Source organism: Gallinula chloropus, assembly GCF_964237585.1.
Source record: "Gallinula chloropus genome assembly, chromosome: 1".
NCBI lineage: Eukaryota > Metazoa > Chordata > Aves > Gruiformes > Rallidae > Gallinula > Gallinula chloropus.
This window is the reverse complement of record NC_140085.1, coordinates 205,526,128-205,541,365: the sequence shown is the minus strand read 5'-3', so window position 1 is coordinate 205,541,365 and position 15,238 is coordinate 205,526,128. Positions and strand designations below refer to the sequence as shown.

At 39.5% G+C, this 15,238-nt stretch overlaps 1 protein-coding gene across 1 annotated transcript in view; it reads left to right on the top strand.

The window, feature by feature from the left end:
• Positions 1–1,226: 1,226 nt before the first annotated feature.
• ALKBH8 (alkB homolog 8, tRNA methyltransferase) overlaps positions 1,227–15,238 on the top strand; it is a 40,014-nt gene continuing 26,002 nt past the window's right edge. Inside the window, exons 1-6 of the mRNA XM_084261402.1 lie at positions 1,227–1,301; positions 4,045–4,285; positions 5,312–5,443; positions 6,299–6,394; positions 7,800–7,904; positions 8,656–8,726. Of these exons, the coding sequence (XP_084117528.1) occupies positions 1,260–1,301; positions 4,045–4,285; positions 5,312–5,443; positions 6,299–6,394; positions 7,800–7,904; positions 8,656–8,726 (687 nt within the window). The 5' untranslated portion in view covers positions 1,227–1,259. The remainder of the gene's footprint in view (positions 1,302–4,044; positions 4,286–5,311; positions 5,444–6,298; positions 6,395–7,799; positions 7,905–8,655; positions 8,727–15,238) is intronic.

The following is a 15,238-nucleotide window of genomic DNA, read 5'->3' as shown; positions in this document are numbered from 1 at the left end:
AGCAAGAGTCTTAACGGTGGTAGGATGGATCTTGGTGCTGAATAATTGATTAGGTGAGGTTTTTTGTCACGCTCAGATGTAAATGTGAGCTTTATGTGGTCAGGATATATGCAAAACAAAAAATTTGAGTGATGCTGAGTGGCCAGGAGGTCGGGATTCCAGCTGTTACAGCCATGCACATGCCATCTCAGAGCTGGTAAGCTTGGTCATAGTCTTCAGTGAGGTCAGGACTCTTCTCTGGTTTGTACAAAGTGGGAAAGGAGAAGGGGAAAGAAAATAAGCTCAGAGGGGTGTGGGAAGGAACTGTATGATCTTAGTATAGTGGTAGACTGGAAGTGGGAAAAGATGTAACAAAATGTGAAGAAGGCTGGAAACCCTTGAGTAACTCACTGATGGGTAAATTCTCTGTTGCCACTAAATTCAGTGGCTAGTCTATGTATGCAGTTCTCCATTCCTTCTCATGACAGGAATGTGATGTGCATGAAGTTTGGCCTTGGGATGTGTGTGAAATGAATTGTGGAGAATCCTGGTTGCTAGTTCTTGGACATCTAAGCATTGAACAGATTTTTCTACTAAAAAAGAGGGCATTTTTTTCTGAATAACATACTCACTTGAAGAAGGCAATTGGGGGGAAAAAGGAGACAACTCAAGCATTAGTTGAGGCATACCTTAGAAGCTAAGAAGATACAGACCTCGTGGCAGTTCCACCTTTTTTTTTTTTCAAATCTGTTCTGCTCTGGAGAGACTGTAGAGAGAAGGAAATTAACTGAAACTACAATGTGAAAACAGGAGGGGGAAGGCAGGTTAAAAACTGTGAATGGATGTAGTGATACTGTGAATAAAGGAGTGAAGAGGAAGAGAAAAACTGGAAAATTTAATCTATCATTGTGGCAGTCTTAGTAAAACTGTTTGGGAAGGTTCCTATTAATAAAAGGGAGTTTAATAAAACTTTAGAGATGGGGAATATCATGCTATTGACTGATAACTTGCATACTCAGTTTTGTAAGTCCTAAATAATGACGGAAACCTGGAATTATTGAAAGTCCTATTATTGTCCTAGAGATTACATGAGATGTGGAAGCTATCTCCCTCCCTAGAGCAGGCTGAATTATTTAAATTTTCAGGCAGGATGCTTACAATGTGTTGCTGCTTCTTACCAGATCACCAGCACGGAAGTTCAAACCAGTGAAGATTGTTCGAAAGCCCATAAGGTGAAGAAGAAGATACTGAGGAAGCAGGTCAGAGCTCAGCATACACTGATGAGACACGAGGGCATTGAGTGCATCTCCCATGCCACACAGGTGACTGGCAGTTCGGATTTTGTTGGTAGTGTGAAAATGCTGCTTATCTATGTTCTGTTCTTGCATATGCTTTTTCTGAAATGGAGTTCTGCTCCAAAATGTGCTTCTTGACATCGAGGGGTTTCTCTGCCTCTTTGGTTTCAAAGCAGAACTGTACTTCAGCCCTTCAATGTGTGGAGAGACCTTGGGTTCTTTAGTTAAGGGGTTTTATTCTATGGTTGTGTTTTCTTGTTGTTTGGTTGGTTTTCTTTTTTGAATCTGAAGCAGTAGTTCCATGAGTTGGGGAGGAGAAGAAAGCCTGGGAAACATTACCTTGTTGAAGCAGATAAACTTATTTTTTTTCTCCCTGTGTGTTTTATTTTCTTCTCTGGCTCTTAGCTTTTGTATCTTTCTTTATATTTCTCTATCAAGTATGATTTGTCTTGTTTAAACTCCCTGTTAAAAACATGTCTGTCTCAGAAATCTTTTCCACATTGCTTGCTTCACCTGAATCAATTTTAGGTGGTGGTTTTGTGGGACTGGAACTAATTGACAGATTTGCAGCTGTTGAAAAGGGGGCAACTTTCTCTTCCCTTACACAGGAGGGGAATAGATAACAGAGAATTCTGCTTTCTTCTGTTCCTCAGTGAAATTCATCACAAACCACTTTATTCCCTAATCTAACAGAAAACTACTCAATTTTTGATTTGCTGTTTTCTGCCACAGTAGAGTTACAGGTGACCTGGCAGATACTGATGATGTAACAAAAAGTGACGAGCTCGCAGACAGAAAGAGAAGTCAGAGTTTATAATTTCTCTCCATCAGATGTGAGGAAATGCTAATGGCTTGAAGGACTGTAGAGCAGTATCATTTACTCTAGCCTCATTCATCTTGGTTTTGCCAGTTCTTTTCATTCAAGCATAGAAAGATCAGGTAGGTCTTTACTTTCTTGTAGCAAAATTAGGCTTAGTCTTTACTTGGATTTCACACCAGGTGGGTGTATGCTAATGTGACCCAACAATCTTCTGTATATTGTAAACTCTTTGGCATAGGGACTGTTTTTCTAGTCTATAATCTGGGACTTGTTCCCCTTGAGATTGCCCCAGGTACCATCTAATTCTACCCCAATAGTAATTTTGGGTCCAGCTAGATGCTCATTGATGACAGTACATTTGAATAAGAGATGTATGAAACAAAATCATAGTAATGATTGATTGCATGCTAGTAATAAACTCATGCCAAGGACACAGAAAATGCTTTCAGGCTTTGTGCAAAAGTCTGATTACATTGAAACTGCTGAGTCAGGATGACACGATCAGTTCCTGTGCATGCTGTGGTTGTGTGGTGACCATCTCTGTAGATGACGTGGCTATAGCCAGTGAGAGCACTGTTTGGAGTCTCTGAGTTTCCTCTACACAGAGGCTTCCCCATTAATAGCATTATGGAAAATAAAGATAATGAGTGTGGTCACCTTTGAAACGCGTGATCAGTAACAGCCAGCCTGAGGCACTGCTAAGAGCGAGTGTTAGCAGAGCCATCACAACAGGCATGATTACAGCAGAACTTCAGATGTGCTCACTGTATACTTTTTTTTTAATAATCCTCTTCAGTTTTAACCCTAATTTTCTGTCTTGTAGAGAAGTGAAACTCTACGGTTTGAAACAGTTGAACACTTTGCCAGCTGCCTTCAGAAAAGGTCATAGAGCTTTTATAGGCTTTAAGGAAAAGATTGTCTGAAAGCTTTCTGTAAAGGTATTACATGGAGTCAGAGTGAATTGTTGCTAGCTATTTGGAGTCACCATAGCTCAATCAAAATTTAGACTGCATCATTTGGCTTTAAGAAAGGACTTCTTTCAACCACCATGAGTGGATTGAACATGCAGTTGTGGCATATAACTATTCTATTTAGATGTCAAAGGAATTTGTTAATTGCTTTGAAAAGGCCTGTGTTTTCAAAAGATACTGCTTTAATAGTGGTCCTTTGAAAAGTTTTCTGGTGTTATTTCTTCTAATACTTGGCAAATCAGGACAGTCTTTGCAAACTGCATGCTCCTTGATAATTCTGAACATAAATCATTATGAAAGTTTAGAATTAAGCAAGTAGGCATTGTGCACGAAATAATCTGTGTTAACTAAGGATGGGACATACATCTCTCTTGTTTATAAAAAAAAAAGAGGGAGAATTTCCAGATAAAAATGCTGGAATGGAACTAGATAGTTTGTTTCTAGAGGCTGCTGCTTTTTTTGGTGAACCTGATACATGTGGAACATGAAGTGGGACTGGAAATACCAATCGCTGCACGTTTGGAGAGACTCTTTGGCAAAGATGAGAAAACCTTTCTCTAAAAAAAACCCCATGATTTCCAAAGTTTTTCTCTTTGTTAACAAGTCTCTGGAAAAATTCCATTTTAGAAACCCCCAAAATGATGCCTGCCAGTGTCACTGTTTACCTGTGCCACACTTGATGCACACGTGTCAGTTTGAAGCTTAAGTGCTCTTGTAATAGTAACAGTGAGCATGAACTGGGAAGGTGTCTCTGGTAAAGGCTGCAGGTCTCTTGTGTGCTGGGCAAACAGGGGTTGCCTTAGCCTCATTGACCAACCTCATAGAAATGTACATACCTTGTGTGGGATACATGAAAGAGTACTCATGGGCTTACTCAATTTGCTCTCTTGGCAGAATGTTAATTTTAGATGAGCCAGTACTAATCACTATTTCTCTTTTTTTTTCTTTTTTTTTTCTTTTTAAATTCCTCTTCAATTAGAGCCTGGTTATTGCCAATGCTGGTCTGGGGAATGGGATGAGTAGACACCAACTGCTGAGGATAGTAGAAGAATTTGGGTTCGTGGAGACACTCTTAATGCCACCCAATAAACCATATTCATTTGTGAAATATGGGACAGCAGAAGAAGCCAAGAAAGCCTTTGATGCCCTTAATGGAAAAGAAGTAACGCTGGAAGACCTTGGCCAAAACATTGTTCTATATATTAATTTTGTGGAAAAAGGTATAATTTTTGTGCTCTCCTGTATATCCAACCTCCTGCATACTACTTCCCTTTGCTTTTACTTCCTGGCTTGCAAATGCAGCTAACAGCACGCTAGTCTTTGTAAGTAGACACAGAGAATGATAGCCAGAGTCTAAGATTCAGGACATAAAATAATCTTTCCTCCTTGCTTTTCATGGTAGGATGCTTTAACGTGAACTCCTTTACTTGGAGCCAAAAGGGAAAAAAAAAAGACTTTAGGTAATTTTCAGACCATTCAATGACAGTTTTGTGATTAAGGGGCTAAATTGACACCCAAGAGATTGCCAATTGGATTTTTTGTGTGACCCTGTATCTCAACTCCAAGAAGGAGAATAGGCACAATAAGATTGTTGTTTTTTTTCACCTTTTCTCCAGGGTTTTTTAATGGTAATTTAGTGGAAGAATCCTTGCTCTTCCTATGAGCTTTTAGTGTGTCTAGTGAAAAAGGTTTCTGGTGTTGGTCTGTCCATTCTTCCAGCTAATAGCTTTTTTTAAGCTGTTGGGATAGCAAACAATGTCTGTACACAACTAATGTTTTGTGTTGACCTAGGTATTGTATTATACACCTCCATATTTGATTATAGATCCCTTCTCTAGGCAGAGGATAATCTGGTGGCTTGGTAAATCACCAAAGTTTTAGAAAATCAGATTAAAGTGCAGGTAGAGTCCTGAAGTGATTGGGAAATTATTTTTACTGTTATTTTGACAGGAAAATCATGAAGTGGTTTTGCATTTGAATAATGTGGAGTCTTGTTGGTCTTGTGCAGTGGTATTTTTAGAAGGTGCTCTGCATGATGCAAAATTTGGGCCTTGCCCTGTTCTGTCATGCCAAAAAGGAATCATTTATGCACCAAATAAGACTCCAATGAGACCTCCATTATATAGTTAAAATAAATATTTATACAGCTATACTGTATTGTCATACATAGCAAATATGACTGTAGGAAACACTTGGTTTTACTTTTGCCAAACAGTGACAATATTGGGTTTTTTCCCTATGCCTAGTTTTCTTGCAGAGTGCTGCTCCTACAAACTTGCCTCCAGGCCTAGCAGTGATTGAAAAGATTATTTCTCCAGAGGAAGAAAGGAGGATGTTGGAAAGTATTGACTGGCTAGGAGATGAAGATGCTCAAAATGGTGGGCTGAACCATAGAAACCCAGACACTTCATACTCTTATGCTGTTTTTTCTTACAGTTTCAGTTTACAAGAAGTTCACGTATTGGTAAATGTATTGCCTAAAATTACTGCGTATTTGTTCTTAGTGTTTGAGAAATTGAGTCTTATATAGCAAGTGGTAAACTCCTGGAGTTTGATGGTCTGAATTGATGTTCTGGTATAGATTTACTTGAATAATATTCCTGCATCCTGAAACGACTGAAGTCTATCTTTAGGTGTCTTACGCCGAGTACAAGGCTGTTCTGTGATGGTTACCCATGTAGGTTGATGTCCAACTGAGAAGTTGTGTCTTCTCTTCAAAAGAAGTCAGTGAGACACACACTCTGCATGCTTTTGTGTTTTCACTTGAGCTCTGTGGACTTAATATATGTATTGTTCTAGGAATTTACTTCAAGGTTTTTGTATAAATTTTGTTTCTTGGAACAACACAGAGGGTTATATTGACCTTAGTTAACATGTAACTTGTGACTGATGAAAGCGAAGGATCCTGCTGCGTTATTAATCGCGTGTGGGTTTGGAGATCAGGGCAGAATAAAGCTGCATTAAACATAGCTCAGGAAGGTTGGTGCTCTCTACTTCTGGCATGTACAAAGACACCATTAGTTTGACTTCAGAGAGCAGTGAATGTGATGATGCAAATACAGAAGGCAATGAAGCAGAACTATGTGCCTTGAACAAGGGCAACTTAGCAGTGTTTCAACTATTAATTAAAGAATATGTAGCTTTAAGTGGTCAGATGGAACAGGGAAGCATAGCAAATTGCCTGTGCTGTTTAATGTAGTCTAATCTTACTGTAAACTTCGGTGTTTTTACAGCCCAGAAGACTTTGAAACATAGAAGAGTAAAACACTTTGGATATGAGTTTTGCTATGATAACAACAATGTTGATAAAGACAAACCTTTACCTGGAGGTGAGAACTTCCCCATTAAATCGTATTTACCTCATGCTGACCTTTGAACCATTATCTGAAGCCTTTAAGCCTCACTGAGATAGGGATGTGGGACTTGAGATTCTAACAAAAGGAGAGCCATCGCTGTGTCTTAAGCACACCTTGAACAGTGCTTTTGAAAGGGACCCATTCCAAATTACTGAGAGTGCTTAGAGGTTTTTTCCAATCACTTGCAGCTAAGGGTTGCTGCCTGTTGAGGAGCAGTTAAATAAGGGGTTTGGGATTGTAAACGTCATTCTTCATGTCATTCTTTTTTTTTTTTTAGCTTTTATTTCATAAAAAGGTTCAGTGTTAAAAATTACATCTTCATTTGTTTAGGGGTTGTGACGTATATATCTATGAATATTCATCATGACTAGCTTGAATCTTGCAAGATGTACACCAAAGCAAAATTTCCTTTGGACTGAAAACAATTTTGGACAGGTTTGAATAACTTACTTGGAGTTGAGAGCTGTGAGTCAGAGCAAAGCGAGTGACTCATCCTATAGTCTTAGATTTAAAAATAGTGAAATAGAGGAATTAAATTCCTACAAAGTTTGAAGGTGCTGTGTACTGTGGTGGACTTAGCTTCCAACAGAAGGATTCTTGTTACATTGCAGTTTTTACAGAGAAGCTATATAATCATAAAAGCATTGATGTTTCAACTGTTTCCTAGTCTCCCATCAAGAATGTTTTGTGTGTGAGAAAAGCAGAAATACTTCACTGTGGGAGAACAATTAAAAATAAAAAGCAATAGATTCATGAAAGGGCTGTTACTAACGTGTTTCTGGGTGCTACCTCCAAAAGAATTTTACAATGAAAGTAGCAAACCAAAGTTTCAGTGAAGACTAACTTTCATTCTTTTTCAAAACCAGCTTAATTGCAGCAGAATTATTTAGTGATAGTTAATCTTGTTCAGTAACAGATTTTTAGGGGGTAGTTTTTTTAGAGAGCTCTATACAACTTCTGGCTTCCTCTGTAATAATGTTGCATCTTGACTGCAACTTTTGCACTGTAGTTGGTGGAAAGTGCTTCTGATTTGACATGCTTTTGTTTAGAGCATGTCAAATGTGCAGAGATAGTGCAGAGATAGTGCAGTTTGCATTTGTAAGGAGTAGGCCTGATTTGCTTCCAAGTGCAGAGGCCTTGGAGTAATGGCCTTGCTAGTTGTGAGAGGTTATAAATATATTGACTTGCAAATCAGGTCCCAGTTCTCTGTGTGTGTGTATTACAGCAAAGGCAGAATGATCGTTTTTAAAGATGGGCTTACCTATCTCTGATGCTGTTTCTGTGTGTTTTGTGCAGTTACTACGTTTATTGTAAAAAGGATAGGTTTTTACATTTTTACTCTTTCTATCTCGCTTACGGTTTTGTTTTCTATAACTAGGTCTTCCTGAAATCTGTGACCTGTTCTTGGAGAAATGCTTGAAGCAGGGTTATATCAAGCATAAACCTGATCAACTGACCATAAATCAGTATGAACCTGGACAAGGTAAGTGTATTAGTCCTTTGAAAATTGTGATCTCTTTACCTTACATTGCAGTTTATCCTTGGTAGGCAACTAAGCACCATATGGCCCCTTGCTCACTCCCCCTCATTGAGATGGAGAAACAGTTGGGAGGATAAAAATGTGAAAACTCATGGGTGAGATAAAGACAGTTTAAATTTTTTAAAAAGTAAAAAATGAAAGAAAAGAAAAAGAAAACAAAAACAAGTGATGGGAAGAAAAACCCCCAACCCCAACCTAAACAATTGCTCACTGTCAGCTGACTGATGCCCAGCCAGCACCCGAGCAATGGTGTCTCTGGTAATCTTCACTTCTGGTTGTATTGTTGATCAGTAGTATCATGTGGCATGGAATATCTATTTGGTCACTTGCTTAGCAGTAGAGGGAGTATTTGGGTTGACTCCTCTCTGAAGAGAATGAGGGAGTAATATATAATCATGGATGAACTAATGCTCAAAAATCACCAAATGTAGTGCTTAGTGCTAAACTGCCAAACTGCCTTCTAGATATTTCTGCTGATTGTCCAGGATGCTTGTGTTAACACTGTGCATCTAATTTAGACACGTAAATCAGATGATTGTCCTGAATTCTTTTGGAAGGCAACTCCCTCCTTATGATGTTTTGTTTATTCATTTGTACTTCCCAGTTTTCTACGTGGGCATCCATGGCAATAGACCTTGTTAACAGAGGTAGCCCTCACTGTTATACTGACTTTCTTTGGATTTTTCTTATGCAGGAATTCCTCCTCATATTGATACACACTCTGCTTTTGAGGATGAAATAATCTCTCTCAGTTTAGGAGCTGAGGTAAAAATTTTTGTGTTTGTTTTGATGATCCTTTACTGAAGCTTAGTTTTTATATTGTTTACTACAGTAATTTGATTTTTCATGGTGCCTGTTCACACTCATCTGAGTTTAATATCAAGCATGTAAGGTAATGTGATATGCTAATTAAATAAGTAACTGCAATGAGATGTTGTCACTGGAAGGTTTGCCAGTGTTTTCAGTGATACCCTATTTTTAAATTTTAGCTTCCAGATCTCCTTCAACCTTCCTTTATTTTGTAAGAACATTACTTTTGTTTATGTTTCTGCTTCCATTTTTTCCCTGTGTCATCCTGTTCTCACTGGTCTGCATTAACCTCCCGTTGTTTTTATATTCAGTATGTTCAGAAGTTAACTAACCAGAGGAAGAAAAGTAAGAAGAATGCCTCATGCATTTTATTCTTAATCTAAGTAACGGAGGAGGGCTGCTGTGGGGACAGTTACCTCCACCTCAGCCAGACCCAGCACACAGGACCAAAGCACTTTATACTATTTTGGTTTTGCTTCTGCAAACTTATGTTGAAAGCAGAATAGTTATTGGCATGTGGCATATGCTCATTTATAATAGGAGGAATCATTCAGTAAGGGTGTGACTCTTCATATGTCTTGCATCAAATAACCTACAGCAATCCAAATTCTTACACTTGTGTGAAATGAGGTGGAAATGTAGAAGTGAGATTCTCCTTTTCCTATCCCAGTCACACAGAATGGCTTTGTCAAGAGGCACAGAGAAATCAAATGGCTCAATTTTGTTGCAGCTGGTGCATTATCTTGTGTTTTGGGGAGTTCACAAGACAGGCTAAACTTGATGTTAAGTAGAAAAACCTCACTATCACTTTGTACTTCTGCCTAGCTTCCATAAGCAACTAAATAATTTGAGGGCAAAGCAGTGAGATTTGATATGTCTTGTCCCATAATACTGTAGAAAAAGCGAAGGTCTCAGAGTAATCACTTCTCTGCTTTTGACCCATTTCTTTGTTGTCTCCTGGGAAACTGCAGAATAAAGTGAGATTCCCAGAATGCCCTGTAGGCTTGTAATGGCATTTTATAAATCACCACCTTCACCCTTTATTTATAGGAGCTGATAAACCGAAAATATTAATGAATAACTGTTTCAATGCTGTTATTAAATGCGACTTTCTTTAAATTAGAGTTGTTAAGGCAGGAGAAGAAAGGCAGTGGGGTAAAATCAGTTCAGAGGTTGGGTTGGGTTTTTTTATTAACCTTCATGTCAAAACAGATGTCTCATGACTGTGAATTTCAGCAAAACAGGAACAGTCCTTTCTGTTGAGAATTTTCTGTATTTACTTGAGGTAGGTGTTATTTTCAGTTCCTCCATTTGGTGTCTCTAAAGATACATAATTTTACACTATTCCAGCTTGGGAGCCAGGCCAAGTTTGCAACTGTCTCCAAAAATTCCTAGTCAAAGCCCGTGTTAAATTTGCTTTTGCAGGTTTGCAGCAGGAGCTCGATCAATATTGAGATTTCTGTTTTTCCACTTCCCTTAATTTGCTGTTTTACATGCTGTCATGTAACCCTTGAGTCATTAGAATTACAGAAACGGAGGGGAAGGATTTCTGTAATGAGCTGAGCAGTGCTATGGGCATATCCCACCCATAAAAGCAACATCCCTTCCTGGCTGCAGAGCTTACCCTGACAAACAGGTAGTGACACCCTGCAGTCGGTCCCTCCTCATCATCTCTGCCCTGGTCTGTCCCAGACTGCTGTGGGACACCCCATGCCAGAGGGTGAAGCACAGTCCTGAAAGGTGTGTTGTGTTGGTGCCATATAATATTTTATGCTGTTCTGTCCCATTTTCCTAATAGCCAGACATGATGTGGAAATCCCAGGCTTGTCATTCTTTTCTCCTTAGCTTCTGCTTTTCCTCCTTGAGTGCCTTACTCTGCTTCCTGTGCCTTGGCCTAGCAAAAGGCTGGTGTAAACTGGCTAGGCCCTGACCTAATCTCTGTGGGAGGGAAACTGCAGGGGGTTGAGACAGATTTGTGGCTCTGCATTAACAGTGAGGCTGGTGTGGATCACCCTTAACCTCTGCCCACCTTCTCTCCAGCTGAACACATATTCATCCTGTCTTAGCCTCCAGATATTAAGTGCCATGATCTATAAGGAAAAGCTGTGACTTTTTTAAGCCTTGAAAGCAGAGAAACCTTACAAAGGAAAATGAAATATGTATGACTGATCATCCTAGAACTGATAGAATGAGGTGCCCTGCTATTACTTATCTCTCAGGCTGATAATTGATCATTTTTCCCTGCACTTTTGCTTATTATCTGTTGATCTGTTTCTAATCTGTCTTGGCTAACAAACAGAAATCTGTAGCTCCTGTAACAGCTGCTTGAGAGATTTTGTCAGAAGGCTTTAGAAAGTCTAAATTGTACCCAGCCTTCAACAGTTGGCACCTGTTTCATGTCTTAGGTGAGCTCTAACAAGGGGGGCAGGCACTGGATATTGTTGTCTTAACATTGTGGTCCTGCTCTTACATTAACATTGCTGCATTTTTCTTTTGAGGGAAGGCAGAGAGTATCTTACCTATTTAGTGAATTACTCTGGTAGTGGCTATGTCAAAGATTTTCCTCTGTCCATACTAACAGTATGGCTGTAGTAGGTGAAATATTAGTAATAGTGATTGATGTTTAAAAATAGAGATAGGATTGATAGAAACAAAATGTCTCTTGGTCCAAATGGAAGGCAATAATTTTATTCATTCAACTTAATGCTGAGTTCAGAAGTTTGTTCAGGTGAGTCTGGTGGGATCTCTGAGGCTCGATAGTGTGCTTTTCAGATCTGTAAGACAGGCTTCTTGAGCTGTACCCTCTTTGCAGTCATGGATCAGTTCTTGAGGAATAGTGATTTGCACTGCTTTCTGTATCATTCTGGAAACCTTGAGGTAGTGTATTTATAGTTATATACCAAATTTAGTTGGCTTGTTCAATTTTAAGTGCTATTTCATTTTTGGAAACTACTGTGAAAGGTGTCCTGAGCACAAGTTAAATGCTTCAGGCTTCCTAAATCTATGTATCCTGTTTGCATTTACTCTGTATAAATGTCATGTGTGTTTCTTCGTGTCATACCATAGTGTACTGTCATTGAGCTTGGATCAAAGACCCATCAAAATCAAGGGAGAACTTTTATTGGTGCAGTTGAACATAGAATTCTGCCCTCTGAGATAAGCAACAAAACCTGCAGCTCTTCATATGGGAATGTTTGTAATAGTTTTATTGTCTTCTCTGTGAGAATTGAATATTCAGTAAATATCCTGTTCTGAGTTTTTCTTTCTGTGCTAGCTGTCTCTTCCCCATTTCCATGCAGGAGTCTGTTCACAGAATCATAGAATGGTTTGAGTTGGAAGGGACCTTAAAGATCACCTGTGTGTCCAGCTGATGTTTCTACCTGATTAGTAATTTTAACCTTTGTAAGGATCTTGAAAGCCCAGCTTTATGTAAATTGTTCAGAGAGAACTTGCCCTGCAATACCCAAATGCCTTCTTCCACAGCCTTGGTTGTTCCTACTTCAGACAAAGGTAACAACAGCAGGACACCCACTGTGTACAGCTAGTGTAGACACCTAGTGTAGACAAGCGTTTGCTACTCCTGTGTTGTGGGGATCTGCTAACCCGTCTTGATGAGCACAGAAAAGCTGCAAGAAGAGCATTTGGACAGAGCTGGCCCCAGAACAATTTTCCTTGCACTATTTTTCTGGAAGTCAGGTGGCAGTGAATTGCTGAGAAAGAAGACAGCACTTACTTCTTCAACTACCTCCTCAGCTGCTTGGGAGGAACAGAATCAAAGCTAAGCTATGACAGAGCCTGTCTCTTAAAGTTTTGTATGTAAAAAATATTTTTTGCTGTCCCCTTTCACCTGGGGAGACATTCCAGTTTCCAGGTGCCTCTTTGTATGAGTTGTCCCTGTGGCAAGTCTCCAAGGTCTGGCATTTGCTACTGGCAGCCAGTACTGGGCAAAGAGCTCTGCAAAACCTTGTCTCCTGTCTGCCTTTTGTTGGATTCATACCAGTCTTCCTTTCTGTTCATGGAAGAAAGAAACTTGTCATCTACCATGCCATTCTGTAAAGTTGTTCCCCACTATAGGAGGCCTAGTAATTCCCAAACTGGCTAGAATCCTACTTTATCACTTGGGAAGGGCAGCCAGTAATGTACTTGCTGGGAGATCTCTGATCTGCAGAATATGCTATGACTTGCTGAGCTGTTTCTCCTGGGTCTGCTAGAGTGGGAAGTTACTGTACTCTGTCCTGTGTGATAGTTGTATATTTCTTGCCTGTGGTTCATTATTTTGGCTGCTGAGAGGGAGGGGAGAGCTGTGGCTACTGGTTCCTACCAGTTTGCTTTCTCCCCACCCGGCTGGTTGCTCTTTTTAGCATCCTGTGCTGCTTTGAGTTGTTGGTGTTGAGAAAGGGACGCGGGCAGTTGCATCAGCAGCACGTCTGAGGTGATTGTGTTAGGAAAAATGAAAGAAATTGCAATTAGGAGGAATAGGAACATGAATTCCACTGAGCATCACATGGAAAAATACAGAGAGGTGCTATGAAAAATGTCACATAGCTCTGGTTAGTTTTCTCACTACCAGACCAGAATCCTACTGTGAGTGAAACACTTCCTGAAATGTTTCAAGTCTGCAGTAGGGCTTACGATTTTCTGACTGTGGTCAGAGCTGGTAAATAATGAAGGAAAACTTCTGCATAATTCCTTTACCAACTTGATTTATCAGAACCTGTTGTCTCCAGGCTGTTTGCTGTTTCTGTAGTGTGCTTATTTTGTATGCTGAGGCAGCATCATTTCATTTCCAATTCTCAGACGTCTGGCTGCTATGGCTTTACTGTGACACACAAATACAGAGACTGATTTTTCCAGTGGAAGAAAATGTGCTCTCTAAAAAGTCCCTTGCTATTGATAGAGATTTCTAATTGGTTTTCATGTGATAAGAAATATGTGTGTATATATATATAGATAAAAAATCTTGGAAAAATATCATATGCTCTTTTTAATCTGAAACCTTTTTCTTCCTTTTGTCTCACTTCTGTGCCCCCATGTACCCTTTGCTATGATACATGAATTGCTCTTCAGTGATGGTGGGATGAATTGGCTGTTCGAATATAAAATTATTGTTTATTCCTGTGACAAATGCAATAATTATAATAAAAGAAAACTAAGCATTTATATTTTGGTATTTTTACAGCTGAAATTATTTTTGAGTCAGGTTTTGGATGTTTATTCTTGAACTATAGTACACACTTTTTATAGGCACCTCTGTATTGTTGTTTGAGTACTTATGGATTTTTTTTTTGAAGAATTTTTAGTTTCTGTGAGAGGTTTTGTCCTGAGTTCTACTGAAAACTGAAAAAAAAAAAAAACCAACAAAACAGCCCAGAACAGGTTTCCAGTGGAAGCTATTTCTATTCCCCATGTTATTTTTAGAAGATCAGTTCGTGATGCATGAAATGGAATACTGGTGTCTGCCACAAATTAACAGCAAACAGGCTGAACTCTGGGGCATTAAGAAGTCGTTATCTTTAGCTGTTGCATTTCAGCTGTACTTCAGTTCTGGAATTCAATAAAGAAACCTAATTTCATTAGCCAGTGATGTCATCTCTATTGTCATAGGAACCTATTTTAAGACTGTGGCAAATTGCATGTACAAATGACTAGTAGTCAGTAATAATAGTCACCAGTAGTCCATAAGCAAGCAAACGAGCTTCGCTTGTTAAGCTCCTGCTGTGCTGTGTTGTCTCTCTTGGCTTTGAACTGGACTTTCGTAATACCAGTAAGTGCAGCAAATGGGGTTAGAAGCCTGTTTGCATTTATACCGTCTATAAATCCGAGCATTTTACACACTGCAGTGTTCTGTTTCTGTTTTTGTTTGCAGCTATGTTGAGTGTTTCAGGAGGAAACACTCACAGAGCTTTTGTTTCAGTAGAGCTGACTGGAAATTTTCATTGAGGAACTGGTAATTTAGAGCAGTTAAAAGCATGCTGGAGCCCCAGCTGTCAGACCTGCTGATATACCTGACAGAAAGATCCTGAATTTAAGCAGGAAGAGGGACATGCTCTTACTGAAGAAGAAAGTGGGTAGGCAGCTTTTTGGTGCAGTGCAGGGGCAAAGCAAGTGAAGCTCTGGTTTTATTACTGGAAGTGGAAGAATGGTGAGAAAGAACCAAGGTTGATGGTGCAGCTGAGAGCAGAGTAAACTGTATAGCTCGCAGTTCCTTGTGAGGTGTTCTTGAACCTCCTCTTCCCCTGTTACTCTGTACTTCTCTCTGCAGTGGGTGTTCATGCAAACCATCGATAACCGCAGGCCAGGTCTGGTGTAACTTCTGGCGGTGTTGTGTGAAGATGCTCATTGGGCTAATGAAGCCAAAGATGAAGGGGATGAGGAAAGAAGGAGATAATGTTGCTTGTGATGGAAAATCAGCAGTGTCAGAATACTGCCTATCCAAACATCGAAATGTGTTTTTGACCAGGTTGTTT